The 16,326-nt window shown below is 47.7% G+C and overlaps 1 protein-coding gene across 4 annotated transcripts in view; it reads left to right on the plus strand.

Annotated features, from left to right (window-relative positions):
- The first annotated feature begins 2,114 nt into the window (after positions 1-2,114).
- MARK2 (microtubule affinity regulating kinase 2) overlaps positions 2,115-16,326 on the plus strand; it is a 73,613-nt gene continuing 59,401 nt past the window's right edge. For 2 of the 4 annotated variants that reach the window (XM_012810721.2, XM_023518473.1), the window contains exon 1: positions 2,115-2,754. In XM_012810721.2, coding sequence (XP_012666175.2) covers positions 2,701-2,754 — 54 coding nt within the window. In that variant the 5' untranslated portion in view covers positions 2,115-2,700. The remainder of the gene's footprint in view (positions 2,755-16,326) is intronic. The other 2 variants (XM_023518471.1, XM_023518472.1) reach the window with 1 other exon arrangement.

The raw sequence follows: 16,326 nt of genomic DNA on the forward strand, positions 1-16,326 counted from the left end.
CGCCCGGCTATTTTTTGGTTGCAGCCGTCATTGTTGTTTTGGCGGGTCCGGGCTGGGGATTCAAACCTGCCACCTTAGGTGTACGCGGCTGGCGCCTTAGCCGGTTGAGCTATAGGTGCCAAGCCATAGGTCCTCTTAAGACAGGGAAAAGGAGCCTAAATTCAAATGTTGTGTGATTTTTTTTTCAAGATTACAGAGCAGGGGGTGCCTGTAGCTCAGTGGTTAGGGCATTGGCCACATGCACCAGGGCTGGTGGGTTTGAACCCAGCCTGGGACTGCTAAACAAACAAACAAAAAAATAGCTGGGTGTTGTGGGGGGTGCCTGTAGTCCCAGCTACTTAGGAGGCTGAGGCAAGAGAATCGCTTAAGCCTAAGAGTTTGAGGTTACTGTGAACTATGACTAAGGTGACCAGATTTTAACATTGGTAAAGCAGGAGGCCATGGGGGGGGCGGAGCCTGGGGAGTGGAGTCTGACAACAATGCAAACTTTGATAAGCAGTTCTTGATAATCAGTTCTCAACAATTATTTGTTATTATTAAAGTTTAACATTATAAAATTAACAAAAATAATATAAAATACATGTCCTGGCAAAATAGCCACATGGCAGCTGAAAACTGTATATTCCCTTCCAGTTCTTCTGTGTTCCCTAGCTTGTCGTGCATTCTTTTCAAAAATCGGGGCTTTTTAAAAAATGCCTCAGGACACAGGACAAATTGTTAAAAATCAGGACTCTCCTGCCAAAAGCAGGACGTTTGGTCACCTTACTGGGGGGGGGGGCTACTTGTTTGTTCCAGACAGTTTGGCTCCTTCTGAGCTAATTGTCCTTGCCTAGAAGCAAGGGAAGGAACCAGTCTCCTTCTGATACCTTGCCCAGGAGGGGAGTAGGGAGTTTACATTAGCCTTTTCATTTCCAAATGAAGTTACATTAACCTCTTCATTCCCAAATGGAGTTACATTAACCTTCCCTTCCCATTCTCCCACTGTTCCCCAGCTTGTCATGCATTCTTTCCAAAAATCAGGACATTTTTAAAACGTCATGGGACACAGGACAAATTGTTAAAAACGGGACGGTCCTGCCAAAAGCGGGACATCTGGTCACCTTAACTATGATGCCACAGCACTCTGCCAAGGGACACAGTGAGACTCTGTCTCAATTAAAAAAAAAATCAGGCTTGTAGCCTATAGCACAGTGGTTAGGGCACCAGCCACATACACTGGAGCTGGTAGGTTTGAATCCAGCCCAGGTGTTCCAAACAACAATGACAACTACAACCAAAAAACAGCCCGTTGTGGCAGGGGCGTTTAGTCCCAGCTACTTGGGCGGCTGAGGCAAGAGAATCACTTAAGCCTAAGAGTTGGAAGTTACTGAGCTGTGATGCCACAGAGCTCTATCCAGGGTGACAGCTTAAGACTCTGTCTCACTCAAAAAAAAAAAAAAAAGAAAAAGAAAAAAATCACAGAGCATTTTTCTTTTTTCCAGCTAGGGCTGGAATGTAGGGCCCTGGGCCCTCCCTCAGCCAGTGTGGTGGGAAAGATGTTGACCTGGTGCCTGCCTCTGGCCATGCCAAGCCCTGCAGACTAGATGTGGGATGTATAACTGATAAATAGAAGCCAAGATAGGTCATGGCAGGTATATAGCAGGCAGACTGACGCTGCATTTGCCAGGTGACACATATGTTGATAGGGTAGTGATAAAAAGATGGATTTCATGAGCTGACCAACAGATGAACAGAAATGCAGGCAGGAAGTTGCTGTAGAACCAAAGGATGCCAATCGTAGGGACAGCCAACATTCTTATTTTGTATTTAGTAACCCATGCATCCTGTTCAAGGTTTGAAAATATCCGAAAACTGACGGAAAGAAACGAAGAGACTCAGACTTTGAGAGCTATCCCGGGAAATGATCGGGTGATCGGCGAGTGTCGGGTGTTGCCGGAAATGGCCGACGACTGCACTCGGAAGCGCGGCAGGACGGGGGCGTGGCCCGCTCTACACGCGGGGCGGCTTCGGGTGTTTCCGGAAACTACCGAAAGCTAGCTTGAAGTGGGCGGGGGCGGCTAGTGGGCGTGGCTGGATGGCTCCAGGGTACCCGGAGTCTTTTCGTGGATTTCCGTAAACAGAGCCGAAGCTTTGCCTTCGGAATCGAGGAGGAGCGCGCGTCCCTGGGGGCGGAGGAGGTTTACCGTCTTCGGCTGTTTCCGGAATTCACCCGTAGTCTGTGGCCGGGAGGAGAGGCGCTTCCCCTCCTGTTTCTAACAGCTTCGGATATTTCCGGCTGTTGCCGGCGGAAAGAGCCGAGGGCCGGCGGTGGTGGCGGCCATGTTGGGAGCAGCAGGTCCGGCGGCGGCTGCCTGTGTGCCGGGCGCGGAGCAGTGCCGCTGAGGGCAGGGGAGGAGCGAGGCAGGCGGCCGGCTGCGGCGGCAGAGAGTAGGCGGAGCGGCGCGGCCCGGCCGAAAGGCGGCACAGCCCAGCCGGGGGTCGGGGGGGTGCGGTCCGGAGCCGCTCGGAGCGGGCGCGGCCTAGCCCGAGCGGCGCATCCCCGGGCTGGCGTGAGCGGCTGCCCGGCCTCCCCGCACCCCCGGCCGGGGCCCATGCGGCCGGTTCTCCTGCTGTGAGAAGCCCCGCCCGGCTGGGCTCCGCGCCTTCCCTTCCCTCCCTTCCTCCAAGCTTCTCGGTTCCCTCCCCTGAAATACCGGCGCCATGTCCAGTGCCCGGACCCCCCTACCCACGCTGAACGAAAGGGACACGGAGCAGGTAAGGAGCCCCGAGGGCTCCCCAAATTCTCTGGTTGGGCCCCTGCACCTTGCAGAGTCTCCTCCCTCCTCCTCTCTCCTCGTGCCCCTGTTGCCATCCTGCAAGCTTCAGCTGCCCTGTCATCCGGCTTTCGGCTCTGGCCCAGCACATCCCCCTTCAGAGTCCTGACCTGGGACCCACCTTGTCCTGACTCCAAGCTGCACACTTGTCTTTCTGCCAATCCCTCTCTCCCCTCACCGCCCTCCTGCGCTCTTCCGTGTTACCTCCCCGGCTTCCCCTTCTCTTCCCTTTTTCTCTTAGGGGCCTTTTTGGTCTTCCTCCACCCACGCTTAAAGCAACCACCCTCCGGCTTCTCGAATAACAAGTACCCCGCGATTTGCCACAGACTGTTGTCCACCTCTTCCCTTTATCTCTCTTGCCTTGCTTCCCGTCCGCCCGCACCGGTTCTCCCAGTCCCTGGTTATCGCCCTTAGGGTGCTTGCCCCGGAGTGTGTTCTCCATCCCTGTCCCTTTTCAGTTCCCCAGCCTTTTCTCTCCAGCATCTTTTCCAAATTGTACTCTGCCTCTTGCTTGCAACCCACCAGCTCCACCCTCATCACCTTTGCAAATCGTTCGCCTACTCTTTGCTCATCACTTTCCCTTCTTTCCTCCTGGAGCTCCCTGGTTATTGGCGCTGGCATTTGTCGCTTCCGTGTTTCCCATACAGCTGACATGCGCATACTTTTCCCACAGGTTGACTTTGAGGCTTCGCAGGCTTCATCATACCCCTCAGAGTCTTTGAGTCTCTTGTTCTCTTTCCCCTGCTGTTTGGATTTTAAGTTCTTGGGCCTTCTGTTTCTTGCTGTGCAGTTCTACCAGCCTGCTCCCTGGGCTCTTCCTTCCAGTGAAAAGATAACTCAAAACACAACCTGTTGCTCAGCCCTTTCCTGGGGCTTGGTGCATTACAGTTTTTACCTTTCTGCCTTTGCGTCTACAACACAAACCATGGTGGCTTTCTCTCTCTCCGCTCTCATGTCTGTCATTTCTCAGTGTCTTCCTCTTTGCGTGTTGCCTTCCTGTTTCTCCACCCTCACCCCATCTTCCTTACTATGCTGGTTAATCAGTGTCGCCTTTCATCTTCACGTTAGTCTCCTGCCTTTTTCACACTGTCCTACTTGTCCCTACCATATACTCTTGTCCATTCCCTTCCTATGGCTAGTCTTTGTAATTCCCAGGAAGTCCAGGCTTTGGGCCTGCCAGTTTCTTGAGCAGCACTTCAGCCTCACCACCATCCATGCTCCTTCTCCTCCTGGCAATCACTGCTGTCGTTTGTCACCCAATCCTTAGCTTTTTTGTGTCATCTCACCTCTGAGCTGAGAGGCATCCACTTTCCCTCCCCTCCCCTTTCTTCCACTGTCTCCAGTGTCCGCTGCTGACTATTTTGTGGAGAGTCCCTTGCCTCTCATACCTTTCTAGGTGGAGACCTTTACTAGGCCAAAATAACTCAACTTGACAAATCTGCCCTGCGGCTGCGGCTGCGGCTGCTTTTTGCATTCTTTTCCTTCATTACACCCTTTGTTTCCTCTTGTTCCCTTCTTTCTTTGTAACTCTAACTGCTGTTATATTCTCTTGCATGTTAACATCCTTTTCTGAAAAATTCTACCTCCTTTCATTTACTGTGTTTTTCTATTTCATTATACCCCTCCCCCCATATCATCTGGGCAGTTAAGAACTCAGTAGGAGTTCTGGACAGAGGTTTTCTCTGCTGGGTTGATCCTTTTATTTATTACTGATGGATTGTTTGCTTCTGGGAATGAAATAGAGGTTGAAGGGGAGGGATGGTTAATTTCCATTTCATCACTGCGTTTGGCAGCTGGTTCTGCATGAGACAGAGGTCTTTGGACAGAGAGGAACATGGTTGTGTCTTTCCATCTTTCTCTCCCTTCCTTGCCAGCTCTTTCTCACTCCTTCCTGGGAACCACTTTCTCTAGCCCTTCTTGAGGTTGCTTATTCCAGTCTTTTTCCTCTCACTATCTTTGTTTTAGCAGGTAAGCCCTGCTGAACCAGAGAACTTTCCACACCTTGACTATGAGCTGGTAGGAGGAGGCCAAGTGACTGACTGGCACCCTCAGGCATTTGGAGAGTGCCTACTCTTTCATTGGTGGTGGTGGTGGGGATTGTGTTTGGCAAAGTAGAATAACAGACTACCTCAATGTGTTTTCTCTGTATTGTTTACTAAATGTAAATGTATTGTACTGCCATCTTTGTGTGTGTGTGTGTGTGTGTGTGTGTGTGTGTGATGTGTGCATTGATTTCCTCTCAGGTGCCTGGTATACTGCTGATTTGCATAGTAGGGACTCCACTGTTGGGCACATCCACTGATTTCATGACAGCAGTAATCAGTAGCCATTTTGGGATGTAAGCTACTCACTTTTAATAACTTTGTCCAGAGTAGTAGTTACATACATTGTTATCCTGTTCCAGTTATGCATTACTTATCCTGTTTCTACTTTTTATGGTGTTAGGTTCCCCTGAGCCACTTTATAGCTTCTACTGTAGTTCTCAGGGTAGCCAATCACACCATCAACTTAAGTCTCATCTGGCCTGGTGTGGCTGTAATCCTAGCACTATGGGAGGCCAAGATGGGTGAATTGCCTGACCTCACAGGTTTAAGACCAGCCTGAGCCAGAGAGAGACCTCATATCTTTAAAAAAAAAAAAGAGAGAGAGAAAAAGCCAGGTGTTGTGGCATGCACCTATAGTCCCAGCTACTTGGGAGGCTGAGGCAAGAGAATTGCTTGAGCCCAAGAGTCTAAAGTTGCTATGAGCTATGAGGATACGGCACTCTACCGAGGGCAACAAAGTAAGACTCTATCTCAAAAAAACAAACAAACAAAAATACAACTAAAATCTTATCCCAGCAAAAGCAGGGACTTGGATGCACCTATTCCAAGCAGGTGCCTGTATTCTTTAAAACAAGAAAAAAGACAAGCAGCAGCTTTTCTGGTCATAAGGCCAGGATATCAGAAGCACTAACCTTTGGAATAGATCTGCCAACAAGTAAAAGCAAGAAATCTCTTCTTGGGCAGCACCTGTGGCTCAAAGGGGTAGGGGCTCTGGCCCCATATGCTGGAGGTGGCGGGTTCAAACCCAGCCCCGGCCAAAATAAATGCATAAATAAATCTATTTAAAAAAAAATACAGAAAATTGCTGGACTCTCACCTCTGCCAGAAGCCACTTCAATCAGTACAGTCTTAAGGGGCCCCACTTCCTGTGACTAGAGACCCAGAATTCAAATTCGCATGGGCAAAAAAACAATAACAACCCACTAGGGCCTCTGACACTACATTCAGAGACAACCAATGACAGCCATCTGTGGAAGGGTGGAAAGTGATGGGGTAAGCAAAGGCCCCTAAAGTAGAGGGCTGGGTACAGTAGCTCATGCCTATAATCCTAACACTCCGGGAGGGTGAGGCAGGAGGAACCCTTGAGCTCAGGATTTCAAGACTACCCTGAGCAAGAGCAAGACCCAGTCTAGTAAAAGTAGAAAACTGGCTGGGCATGGAGGCTCACACCTGTATCCTAATACTCTGGGAGGCCAAGGCAGGTGGATTACTTGAGCTCTACTAAAAATAGAAAAATTGGTGGCGCCCGCAGCTCAGCGGGTAGGGTGCTGGCCACATACACCCAGGCTGGCAGGTTGAACCCAGCCTGGGCTAGCTAAACAACAGTGACAACTGCAACAAAAAAAATAGCTGAGCTTTGTGGCAGGTGCCTGTAGGTCCAGCTACTGGGAAGGCTGAGGCAAGAGAATCTGCTTAAGCCCAAGAGTTAGACGTTGCTGTGAGCTGTGGCTTCACAGCACTTTACGGAGGGTGACATAGTTGAGACTCTTGTCTCAAAACAAAACAGAACTCAAGGGATTTGGTCGGGCTGATTCCCTCCACCCAAAGGTCCTGTATCACTTTTTTTAGATTTCAGTTATTTAAACTGATTTCACCTCAAATAGGTAAACAAACACCACTGGTTGTCTCCAGTCTCCTTTTTGCTCTTCCTCTCCCTCTTTAAAAATGTGGCTGATGAGAAGCTGTTTCCAGGAGGTCTTTGATCATGTCTGAAACAGACACACAGACAGAAAATGTTGAAGCATAAAAATAAACCTTGGGTTGCAGGGAGATTGCCTGTTTGCTGTGGACTCTGCTTGTAACAGTGAAAGCAGGAGATACAAAAAAAAATCAAGCCCTATCTTTTAAGATGTTTTTTTGACACCTGGCTACAGATGAGCTTTTTCATAGCCACAGACTTCTTCCTTTTGCAGAAGGAGGATTCTGACCTGAGGCTGGTAGTTTTGGGGATTCTCAGTCTGTGAGCTAAGCTTTCTATTTGCTGCTTTTCCAAATGGCTCTGCTGGCCTGGAGGCTTGGCAGTAGTGAAAGCAATCAGCAAGATGACTGTTTGTCTTCCAGCCAGCAGCAGCAGCAGTAACAAGCAAGTATGGAGAAGGGCCCAACTTCCAGAGTTCACCTGCTAGAGCTTTCTGTAGCACCTGGGGGAGGGCTACATGGCTTGGGACCTGCCCCATCTCTGGGGCTCAGAAACTATGAGAGGAGAGGGCTCTTAAGAAAAAACAGAAGCATTCCACTATCTCCTTCTACCCCTTTCTGTTGGAGTGGGCAAGGGAGGGGGCTGCTGTCAGTTTTCTAGGGGGTGAGTGGCATTTTTTATTCTCTCAGTCATAGGAAGAGGAGTTTGGAAGTCCTGATGAAGAAAACAAATCTAAGTTATAAGATCCTGTGAAGAACAACTGTGCCACTCCAAACACAAATATTCACTGGATCCCATGTTAATGTTGGCTAAATGTTTTTTGCTTTTGATGTCCTCCAGGTAGGCTGGCTCTATTAGCATGGCATTTCACTCCACAATTCTGTAAGCTGTGCAGCACCATGCCCTGGGTCTGAACTCTGATCTGTCCCTTGATTCTGGCCAGGGGCTCCTTGGTGGTGCTGCCTCTGGCCAAGGCTGTGGGTGGATACCAGGCCATATAGCCTCGCTTTCTGCTTGGTACTAGAGATCAGAATGAGATGATGTTAGAGCAAGGGCTGTAGGAGCCCTAGAATTCATAGAGTTGCCATATCAAAACCTTTGAATCTGCTTAAAGAACTACACCTAGTAAATTATAATAGTTTCTCTCCATTTTGTGGACTTCAGGAAGTAGCTAAACAGATAGATAAAAGGTAGTTGTTGGAGCTTGACCTGCTTCGGATTAAAATGAAGTTTCCACAGGGATAACTGAATCTTTTAGGCCATGACCAAAGAGTAGGCCAGAGATTCTTTTTAGCATAAATGTCTTTTTTTTTTTTTTTTGAGACAGATTCTTACTTTGTCACTCTCGATAGAGTGCTGTGGCATCACAGCTCAAAGCAACCTTCAGCTCTTGGGCTTGGGTGATTCTCTTGCCTCAGCCTCCCGAGTAGCTGGGACTACAGGCACTTGCCACAAGGCCTGGCTATTTTTTGGTTGCAGTTTGGCTGGGGCCAGGTTCAAACCTACCACCTTTGTTATATGGGGCTGGTGCCCTGCTCACTGAGCCACAGGCCCCACCTTTTTTTTTTTTTACTTTTTTTTGAGACAGCGTCTCACTTTGTTGCCCTTGGTAGGGTGCTGCGGCATCACAGCTCACAGCACCCTCAAACTCTTGGGCTTAAATGATTCTCTTGCCTTAGCCTCCCCTGTAGCTGGGACTACAGGCGCCTGCCACAATGCCTGGCTAGTTTTTTTGTTGCAGTTGTCATTTTGTTACAATTGTCATTGTTTAGCTGGCCTGGGTTGGGTTCGAAACCGCCACCATTGGTGTATGTGGCAGGCACTGTAACCACTGTGCTACAGATGCCAAGCCTAGCATAAACGTCTTAAACAGAACTGATGACTGTGAAGTAGGAAAAGATGGAGAATTCGTTTGTTTGAGAGGTTTACAGAGTTAGATCTCTTGTGAGTGAGACTACTCCCTTTGGACAGAAGAACCCTATTCTGAGTGAGGGTTTGACCAGGACTAACCCAGGCCTTTATGAACTCTTTCCCATTGAGCACTTAGCCACCTGGCCAGCATTTATTTCTCCCAGGACCTTCCATGATGTTCCTACATATGTATTATGCTGACTTGAATAAATATTTTATGCTTAGAGTGCAGCCAAGCCTCAGACTTTGCGGCCCATTATTGACAAGTGGGGTGGGGGCTGGGTGCCACCTTTGGCCCCATGATAGCATCTCTGCTAAATGGACTCCCCCAGCAGCACTTTGAAGCCCATTAATGGATTGGGATGAAGTAACTCCAGCAAATGGAAAGGGTGAGGAAGGTAGTCATCTTCCTTTTCTGAGAGTGCCTGATGAGGCTTTTTTGCAGTTACCAGGACCACCTCAATTTCTGCTTGGTTAATCTATAGACGGGCTGCCAGACCTCTACCTTGAGAGGAGGTATGGAAAGGGTTTGATTCTCTTTCAGCTGTGGTGCCACTGCCAGGTTTATTAGTTTCCCATCAAAGCAAAAATTGAGAGGGATGTGGAAAGGGTGGGTGTTTAAACCTGACCCTTTCTTCTTCAGTGGAAGTTCAGCAAAATGATAAACTAGATAGGTGGCTGAATTTCCTTCTCTTGGTGGGAGATACCAGTATTTATATTTTTTGCACTTGAAGCATAAGTTTTCCAGGCTTTCTCCAGTCTTCATGCAACATGAGTGAGTCAGAGAAGTGTTATCTGCTCATTTTTCCCCTCTGTCTCAGAAAAGGGAAGAGTAAGTCTTTGTAAACCCAGTGGGGAGGAAAGTAATCCTGTACCTATGCTGGCATGGGAAGAGGCAGGCCATCCCCAGATTAGCTCTCCACGCAGGTTGGTACTATTACCCCATCACAGCCTTTTTAGTATAGGCCTCTGAAAATCATTTGGACAGAGATAGTATAGCTGACCTAAAACACCAAAGAGAATCTCGCCTCTTGGTTTCCAGTAATCTCAGAGGAGGCATGCCATTTCCTACTCCTTGTCTCTAGACCAGCTCTTCTTTTGGGAAGTATAAATAGGCCAGTCTTTTTTATTTGCATTTCTGTTTTTGTCTAGAATGTTTGAAGTCTCTTGGTCCCTGTGAGGAGTTCTTTCCACAGATGTCTGTCTTTGGGTTGGCACTCATTTCTACCTACTTCCAGTTATTCCTTACATTTCTCACTAGAAAATGGCAAAAAGGGCAAAAATATTTTTCCTCTTGTATACCAAATCGTTAATTTTAGACATATACACATGTAAAGCAATATGGTCACGCATGATTTGGTAGTAGAGAGGGTGAGATAGACACTAATACTGGTGGCTGGGTGATCTCCTGGGCCATTTGGTCCCAGGGAGAAAGGAGGGGTGTGTTCAATTACTGGCTCCAAGCCACTTTGGCCTTTTTTCTTAACTTAAGGAAGGTGGAGCAGCAGACCAGAGGCTTTTCTGTAGAACCAGTCGAGCTGGTTTTGAGCAGCCTCGGCCTATTTTCCTGTGTGCTCTTTGGGAAGTTGGCAATACAAAGGTCTGCCTCCTCTGGGACTGTGTTCCTTCAGGCGTGAGTTTGGAAGCCCTTGGAAGCCCGCTGTAAACAACCCCCTCCTCCTTCTCCTCCCCAAACATTGAATGGGTCTCTGAGTTTAGCCTCTGCTCCAGGGAGGAGACATTCTCTACACACCCTATACTGAACTTCAGGGCAACTTTGTTTTATGCACCTTTCACTGGAAGCTGTAAGACATTCTGCTTTTCTTGCGAAGGGGCTCCAAATTCACAGCTTGGCAAAAGATCCCCAGCCTGGGCAGGAGACAGGGACTGGGTCTGCTGTTGATTCCTCATTTGTGGGTGTGGAAGGGAATTGGGTCTCCTGACTGCTGTGATCTGGCTGCTGAATTCATTAAGACTCCAGACCTTTTGGGACTGTGCAGAACTGTCCAGGCCTGCTGGGAAAGAAACCAGAAAAAGAATAGTTTCTGATCTTTGGCAATTTGCAGGTGTGTCAGGTGTAAGAGATAGCCCATAGGAAAGGTAGGAATTATCTGTCTTTCACCACATGTGTGGTACTTCCTGAAACAGCAGTGTGGAGTTTTTCTCAGGGAGTAAGACCAAGCCGGGTTCTGAGATGCCACCATCAGCACTGCTAACAGTGCATGGTTGTTTAGCTAGTCTCCCGACTAAACAGAAAATTCTCAAGTGTGAAAGTTCGGTAAGTAGTAAGCAAAACTACTTACAGAGAGGGTTCCAGCCAGTGTCCTTGTCCTTGAGTGCTGGCTGTACCTGTTGCCACTACAATAACCCACTCATTGCTTCTTCTGAGTACCATTTTGCCCTGAGATTGTCTTGGTAACTGATATCCCATATGCAGAGTGGCTCCCTCTTTCCTCCGCCCCCCCCCCCTTTTTTTTTTGAGACAGAGTCTCACTTTGTTACCCTTGCTTGGTAGAGTGGCGTGGCATCATAGCTCACAGCAGCCTCAAACTCTTAGGCTCAAGAGATCCTCTTGCCTTAGGCTCTTGAGTAGCTGGAGCTACAGGCATTCACTACAATGCCCAGCTATTATTATTATTATTTTTTTGTGTGTGTGAGACAGTCTCACTTCATCATCCTTGGTGTAGAATGCTGTGGCATCACAGCTCACAGCAACTTCAAACTCCTGGGCTTAAACAATTCTCTTGCCTCAGCCTCCCAAGTAGCTGGGACTACAGGCGCCCGCCATAATGCCCAGCTATTTTTAGAGATGAAGTCTCACTCTGGCTCAGACTGGTCTCCAACCTGTGAGCTCGGGTAATCCACCCACCTCAGCCTCCCAAGTGCTGGGATTACAGGTGTGAGCTACTGTGCCTGGCCTTATTATTTATTTATTTTTATTTTTTAGAGATGAGGTTTTGCTCTTGCTCAGGCAAGAACTCATGAGCTAAAGCAATCCACCCACCTTGACCTCCCAGAGTGCAAGGGTACATACAGGTCTGAGCCTCCATGCCCAGCCAGTTTTTCTACTTTTAGTAGAGACTGGGTCTTGCTCTTGCTCAGGGTAGTCTTGAAATTCTGAGCTCAAGGGTTCCTCCTGCCTCAGCCTCCCGGAGTGTTAGGATTACAGGCTTGAGCTACTGTGCCCAGCCCTCTACTTTAGGGGCCTTTGCTTACCCCATCACTTCCCACCCCTCCACAGATGGCTTTCATTGGCTGTCTCTGAATGTAGTGTTAGAGGCCCTAGTGGGTTGTTATTGTTTTTTTGCCCATGAGAATTTGAATTACTGGGTCTCCAGTCACAGGAAGTGGGGCCCCTTAAGACTGTCTTGGTCTAGCATAGCATACTGATTGAGTTGGCTTCTGGCAGAGGTGAGAGTCCAGCATTTTTCTTTATTTTATTTTATTTTCTTGAGACAGAGTCTCAATCTGTTGCCCTGGGTAGAGTGCTATGGCGTCACAACTCACAGCAACCTCCAACTCCTGGGCTTAAGTGATTCTCTTGCCTCAGCCTTCTAAGTAGTTGGGACTACAGGTGCCCATCACAAAGCCCAGCTATTTTTTGGTTGTAGTTGTCATTGTTGTTTGGCAGGCCTGGGCTGGGCTCGAACCTGCCAGCTCTGGTATATGTGGCTGGCTCCTTAGCCGCCTGAGCTATAGGTGCCAAGCCAATTCCAGCATTTTTTGACTTCAAATAAGTGGTTCAGCTATGGTTAAGAGCAGGTTTTGCACCTACATTTTCTGGATTGGAATGCTGGATTAGCCTCTACTATGGTTTTAGTTTCCTTAATCCCTCTGTTCCTGTTTGCTCACCCATACAATGGAAGTAGGAACAGTACCTATCTTACAGGTATAGTTGTGAGCATTAAAAGCATTAATGAGTATAAAGTTTTTGGACCAGCACCTGACAGCAGTGCAGAGTTTTACACAGAATATTCATTGTCATTATTGTTCCAGTTGAACAACTTAGTGAATTTTCTCTGAGTACCACAGAGCTCTAGGTCCGAATAAGGGAGCATTTTGGAATTCCTCTGTAATCAGGTGAAGAATTTTTTTTCTCTTTTTTTTGCAGTTTTTGGTGGGTTTGAACCCACCACCTCCGGCATATGGGGCTGGCGCCCTACTCCTTTGAGCCACAGGCGCTGCTTTTTTTTTTTTTAATTTGAGACAGTCTCAAGCTGTCGCCCTGGGTTGAGTCCATGGTGTCATAGCTCACAGCAACCTTCAACTCTTGGGCTCAAGGGATCCTCTTGCCTCAGATTGTCTGTTTTTAGTAGAGTCAGGGTCTTGTTCTTGCTCAGGCTGGTCTCGAAACTGTGAGCTCAGGCAATCCACCTGCCTCAGCCTCCCAGAGTGCTATGAGCCATTGCACTCAGCTCTAACATTTCTTTTTAAAACGTTTGTGGGTGGTGTCTGTGGCTCAAAAGGGTAGGGCATGCCGGAGGTGGTGGGTTCAAACTCAGCTCCTGGCCAAAAACGAAACATTTGTTTGCTTATTTTTATTAGTTTTTTTTTTTTTTTTTTGGAGACAGAGCCTCAAGCTGTCCCCCTGGGTAGAGTGCCATGGCTTCACTGCTCACAGCAACCTCCAACTCCTGGGCTCAAGTGAGTCTCCTGTCTCAGCCTCCCAAGTAGCTGGGACCACAGGTGCCCACCACAACGTCCGGCTATTTTTTGGTTGCAGCCATTATTGTTCTTTGGCGGCCCGGGCTGAATTCGAACCCGCCACCTTGGGTGTATGTGGCTAGTGCCTTAGCCGCTTGAGCCACAGGAGCCGAGCCTAGTTTTTTGTTTTTTTTTTTTAGAGAGATAGAGTCTCACTTTGTCACCCTCTGTAGAGTGTGAGGGCATCACAGCTCACAGCAACCTCCAGCTCTTGGGCTTAGGCGATTTTCTTGCCTTAGCCTCCCAAGTAGCTGGGGCCACAGGTGCCCGCCACAATGCCCAGCTATTTTTTTGTTGCAGTCTGACCTGGGCTGGGTTTGAACCTGCCACTGTCAGTGTATGGGGCTGCTACCCTACCCACCGAGCCACAGGTGCCACCCCCCTTTTTTTTTAACCAATCAGCTGTTAGGCAATTTTATTGATTAAAGGGAAAAAAACCCATTCAGTGCCTGCCTACATTTCTCTGTTGTAAATAGTGATGGTGGTGATGTGCATCGCTATCAATGGTTGGAAGGCCAAATCCAAAGTCACCAGAGCTGACTGGGTGCCTGTGCTCAGTGGTTAGGGCTCCGGCCACATGCACTGGGGCTGATAGGTTAGAACCTGGGCTAGGCCTGCTAAAACAAACAAAGGCTCGGCGCCTGTGGCTCAAGCGGCTAAGGCGCCAGCCACATACACCTAAGGTGGCGGGTTCGAATCCAGCCTGGGCCATCAAACAACAATGGCTGCAACCAAAAAATAGCCGGGTGTTGTGGCGGGCGCCTGTGGTCCCAGCTACTTGGGAGGCTGAGGCAAGAGACTCGCTTAAGCCCAGGAGTTGGAGGTTGCTGTGAGCAGTGAAGCCATAGCACTCTACCCAGGGGCTCAGCTTGAGGCTCTGTCTCAAACAAAGAAACAAACAAATAAAAATAGCCAGGCATTGTGGTAGGTGCTTGTAGCCCCACCCTAGGGAGGCTGAGGCAAGAGAAGCTCTTGAGCCCAAGAGTTTGAGGTTGCTGTGAGCTGTGATACCATAGCACTCTACAAACTGAGACTGTCTCCATTAAAAAAAAAAGTCTGGGATGGCTCCTGTGGCTCAGTGGGTAAGGCGCTGGCCCCATATACAGAGGGTGGTGGGTTCAAACCCGGCCCCAGCCAAATTGCAACAAAGAAATAGCTGGGCGTTGTGGCACGTGCCTGTAGTCCCAGCTACTCGGGAAGCCAAGGCAACTCCTAAGCCCAGGAGTTGGAGATTGCTGTGAGCTATGTGACACCACGACACTCTACCCAGGGCCATAAAGTGAGACTGTCTGTGCAAAAAAAGTAGTCTGGGTGTTAGTGGGGAAATGGCAGGGTTCCTCTCTGTAGGGTCCCACCACGTGTGGGGATTCCTTTCATATTCCTTTCTTTAGAAAGTACAGTGTTGACCCTGTGGCCTGAGGAGAAAGCTCCCTGTTGCTCTGAAGGACAACATGGGAACTTAGCAGCCCGACTGACTGTAGTAGTTCTTTTTCCCTACCAGAGTGGTCCCCTTTGAGCGACCTGAGGGATGCAGCCATTTCTCAGCTGTGCCTGTGAATTTGTGGACTTTGAATCTTGGGCTCACATGTTGGTCTCTATGGGTTCCGTACTCAGTCTTCATCTTCTTCCCATTTTTGGAGCACAAACAGGTTGTCAGAACAGCAAGTAAGTTGCTTCATGTTGCAACTGTGGCTGGGGGAAACAAAGTAACAGCTGAACTCACCTGGGACTGTTTCTGTCTGTATTTTCCTAGTTCTTTTGACCGCTCTGCTGCCTTGTCTCACTTCCCTTTATTTTCCTGTTTGATTTCTTTGAACTCTCTTCCTTCATTATTATGTCCATGTTCCTGTTCTTGGATTTTCACTCTACCTTTCCATTTTTGTGCCTTTTTTGTGACAGAGCTTAGAAGAGGAGTTTTGATAGTCTGAGATCCTTCATGTATAAAATCCCAGACCACCTACTCTTTTTTTCTCCCATCCTCTGATTTCTGTAAAGTTAAGGATTCACTGCTTTAGAAAACGTGTTCTTTTTATGTCTCTGAGCCACCTTCCTCAATTAAGTCAGGCCTGGCAACCTAACAACTTACTAGGGACTGCATTCCGGTTTCCCTGGTGACAGGCTCTATGCTAGTTATGGGCTGTTTTCCTCTGACCCATCAGGAAGCCGGTAAGTTTAGGCCCTGTTTTGGGAGAGATCTGAGGAGTCACTTGTGAATTTTGGACAGTGCAGTATTGAATTTAGTTCTGAATGTGGTCTGGGGACACTGTGGGTCACTCAGACTCTTTATAAGCACAAAGTCAAAAAATTATTTTCATTGTGACATTAATACAGTATTTGCCTTTATCACTCTCATTCCCTCGCCAGTATACAGTGGCATGTTCCAGAGGCCAAATGATGGTGGTGACATCATCAGTCTCTGGCTAATGAAATGTGTGATTCCGTATTTCTGTGTTTCTTAGAATTTTTAAGGTAGTACTTTAAAGTAAAAATATAGACGTTTTCAAGGATGAGCTCAGTCTGTTCCCAGTACTTCTACAATGCTCCTGCTCTTTGGTTATAACTGCTGTAATTTTTCTGTAAATTTCATTATTGCCTAATAAGTCATTATTTTGAAACCTTAGCATTTTCCTGGTGCTTTTGAGCAACAAGTACAACTTGTGAAAACTTTTGGTAAAACTTCTAATGCTTTAAAATATTTACAATTTATTTTAGCATTTAATTCTGTTCTAAAATGGAAGAAAATGAAACTTTATAACATTTCTCTTATATTTAAAGATGGATTACTGGCTTAAAAAAGGGAGATTATTAGAAGACTTGCTTTTTCAACCCATAACTGCAGCTTCTTTGTTTAAAGATACTGGAAAGGACATAACAAGTAGACTCTAAGCCAAAGAAACTGGGCATAACTACAAATAAGCATTTTTTTTTTTTTTTT

This window comes from Otolemur garnettii, unplaced genomic scaffold (assembly GCF_000181295.1).
Source record: "Otolemur garnettii isolate 467f Iridium unplaced genomic scaffold, OtoGar3 scaffold00140, whole genome shotgun sequence".
Taxonomy (NCBI): domain Eukaryota; kingdom Metazoa; phylum Chordata; class Mammalia; order Primates; family Galagidae; genus Otolemur; species Otolemur garnettii.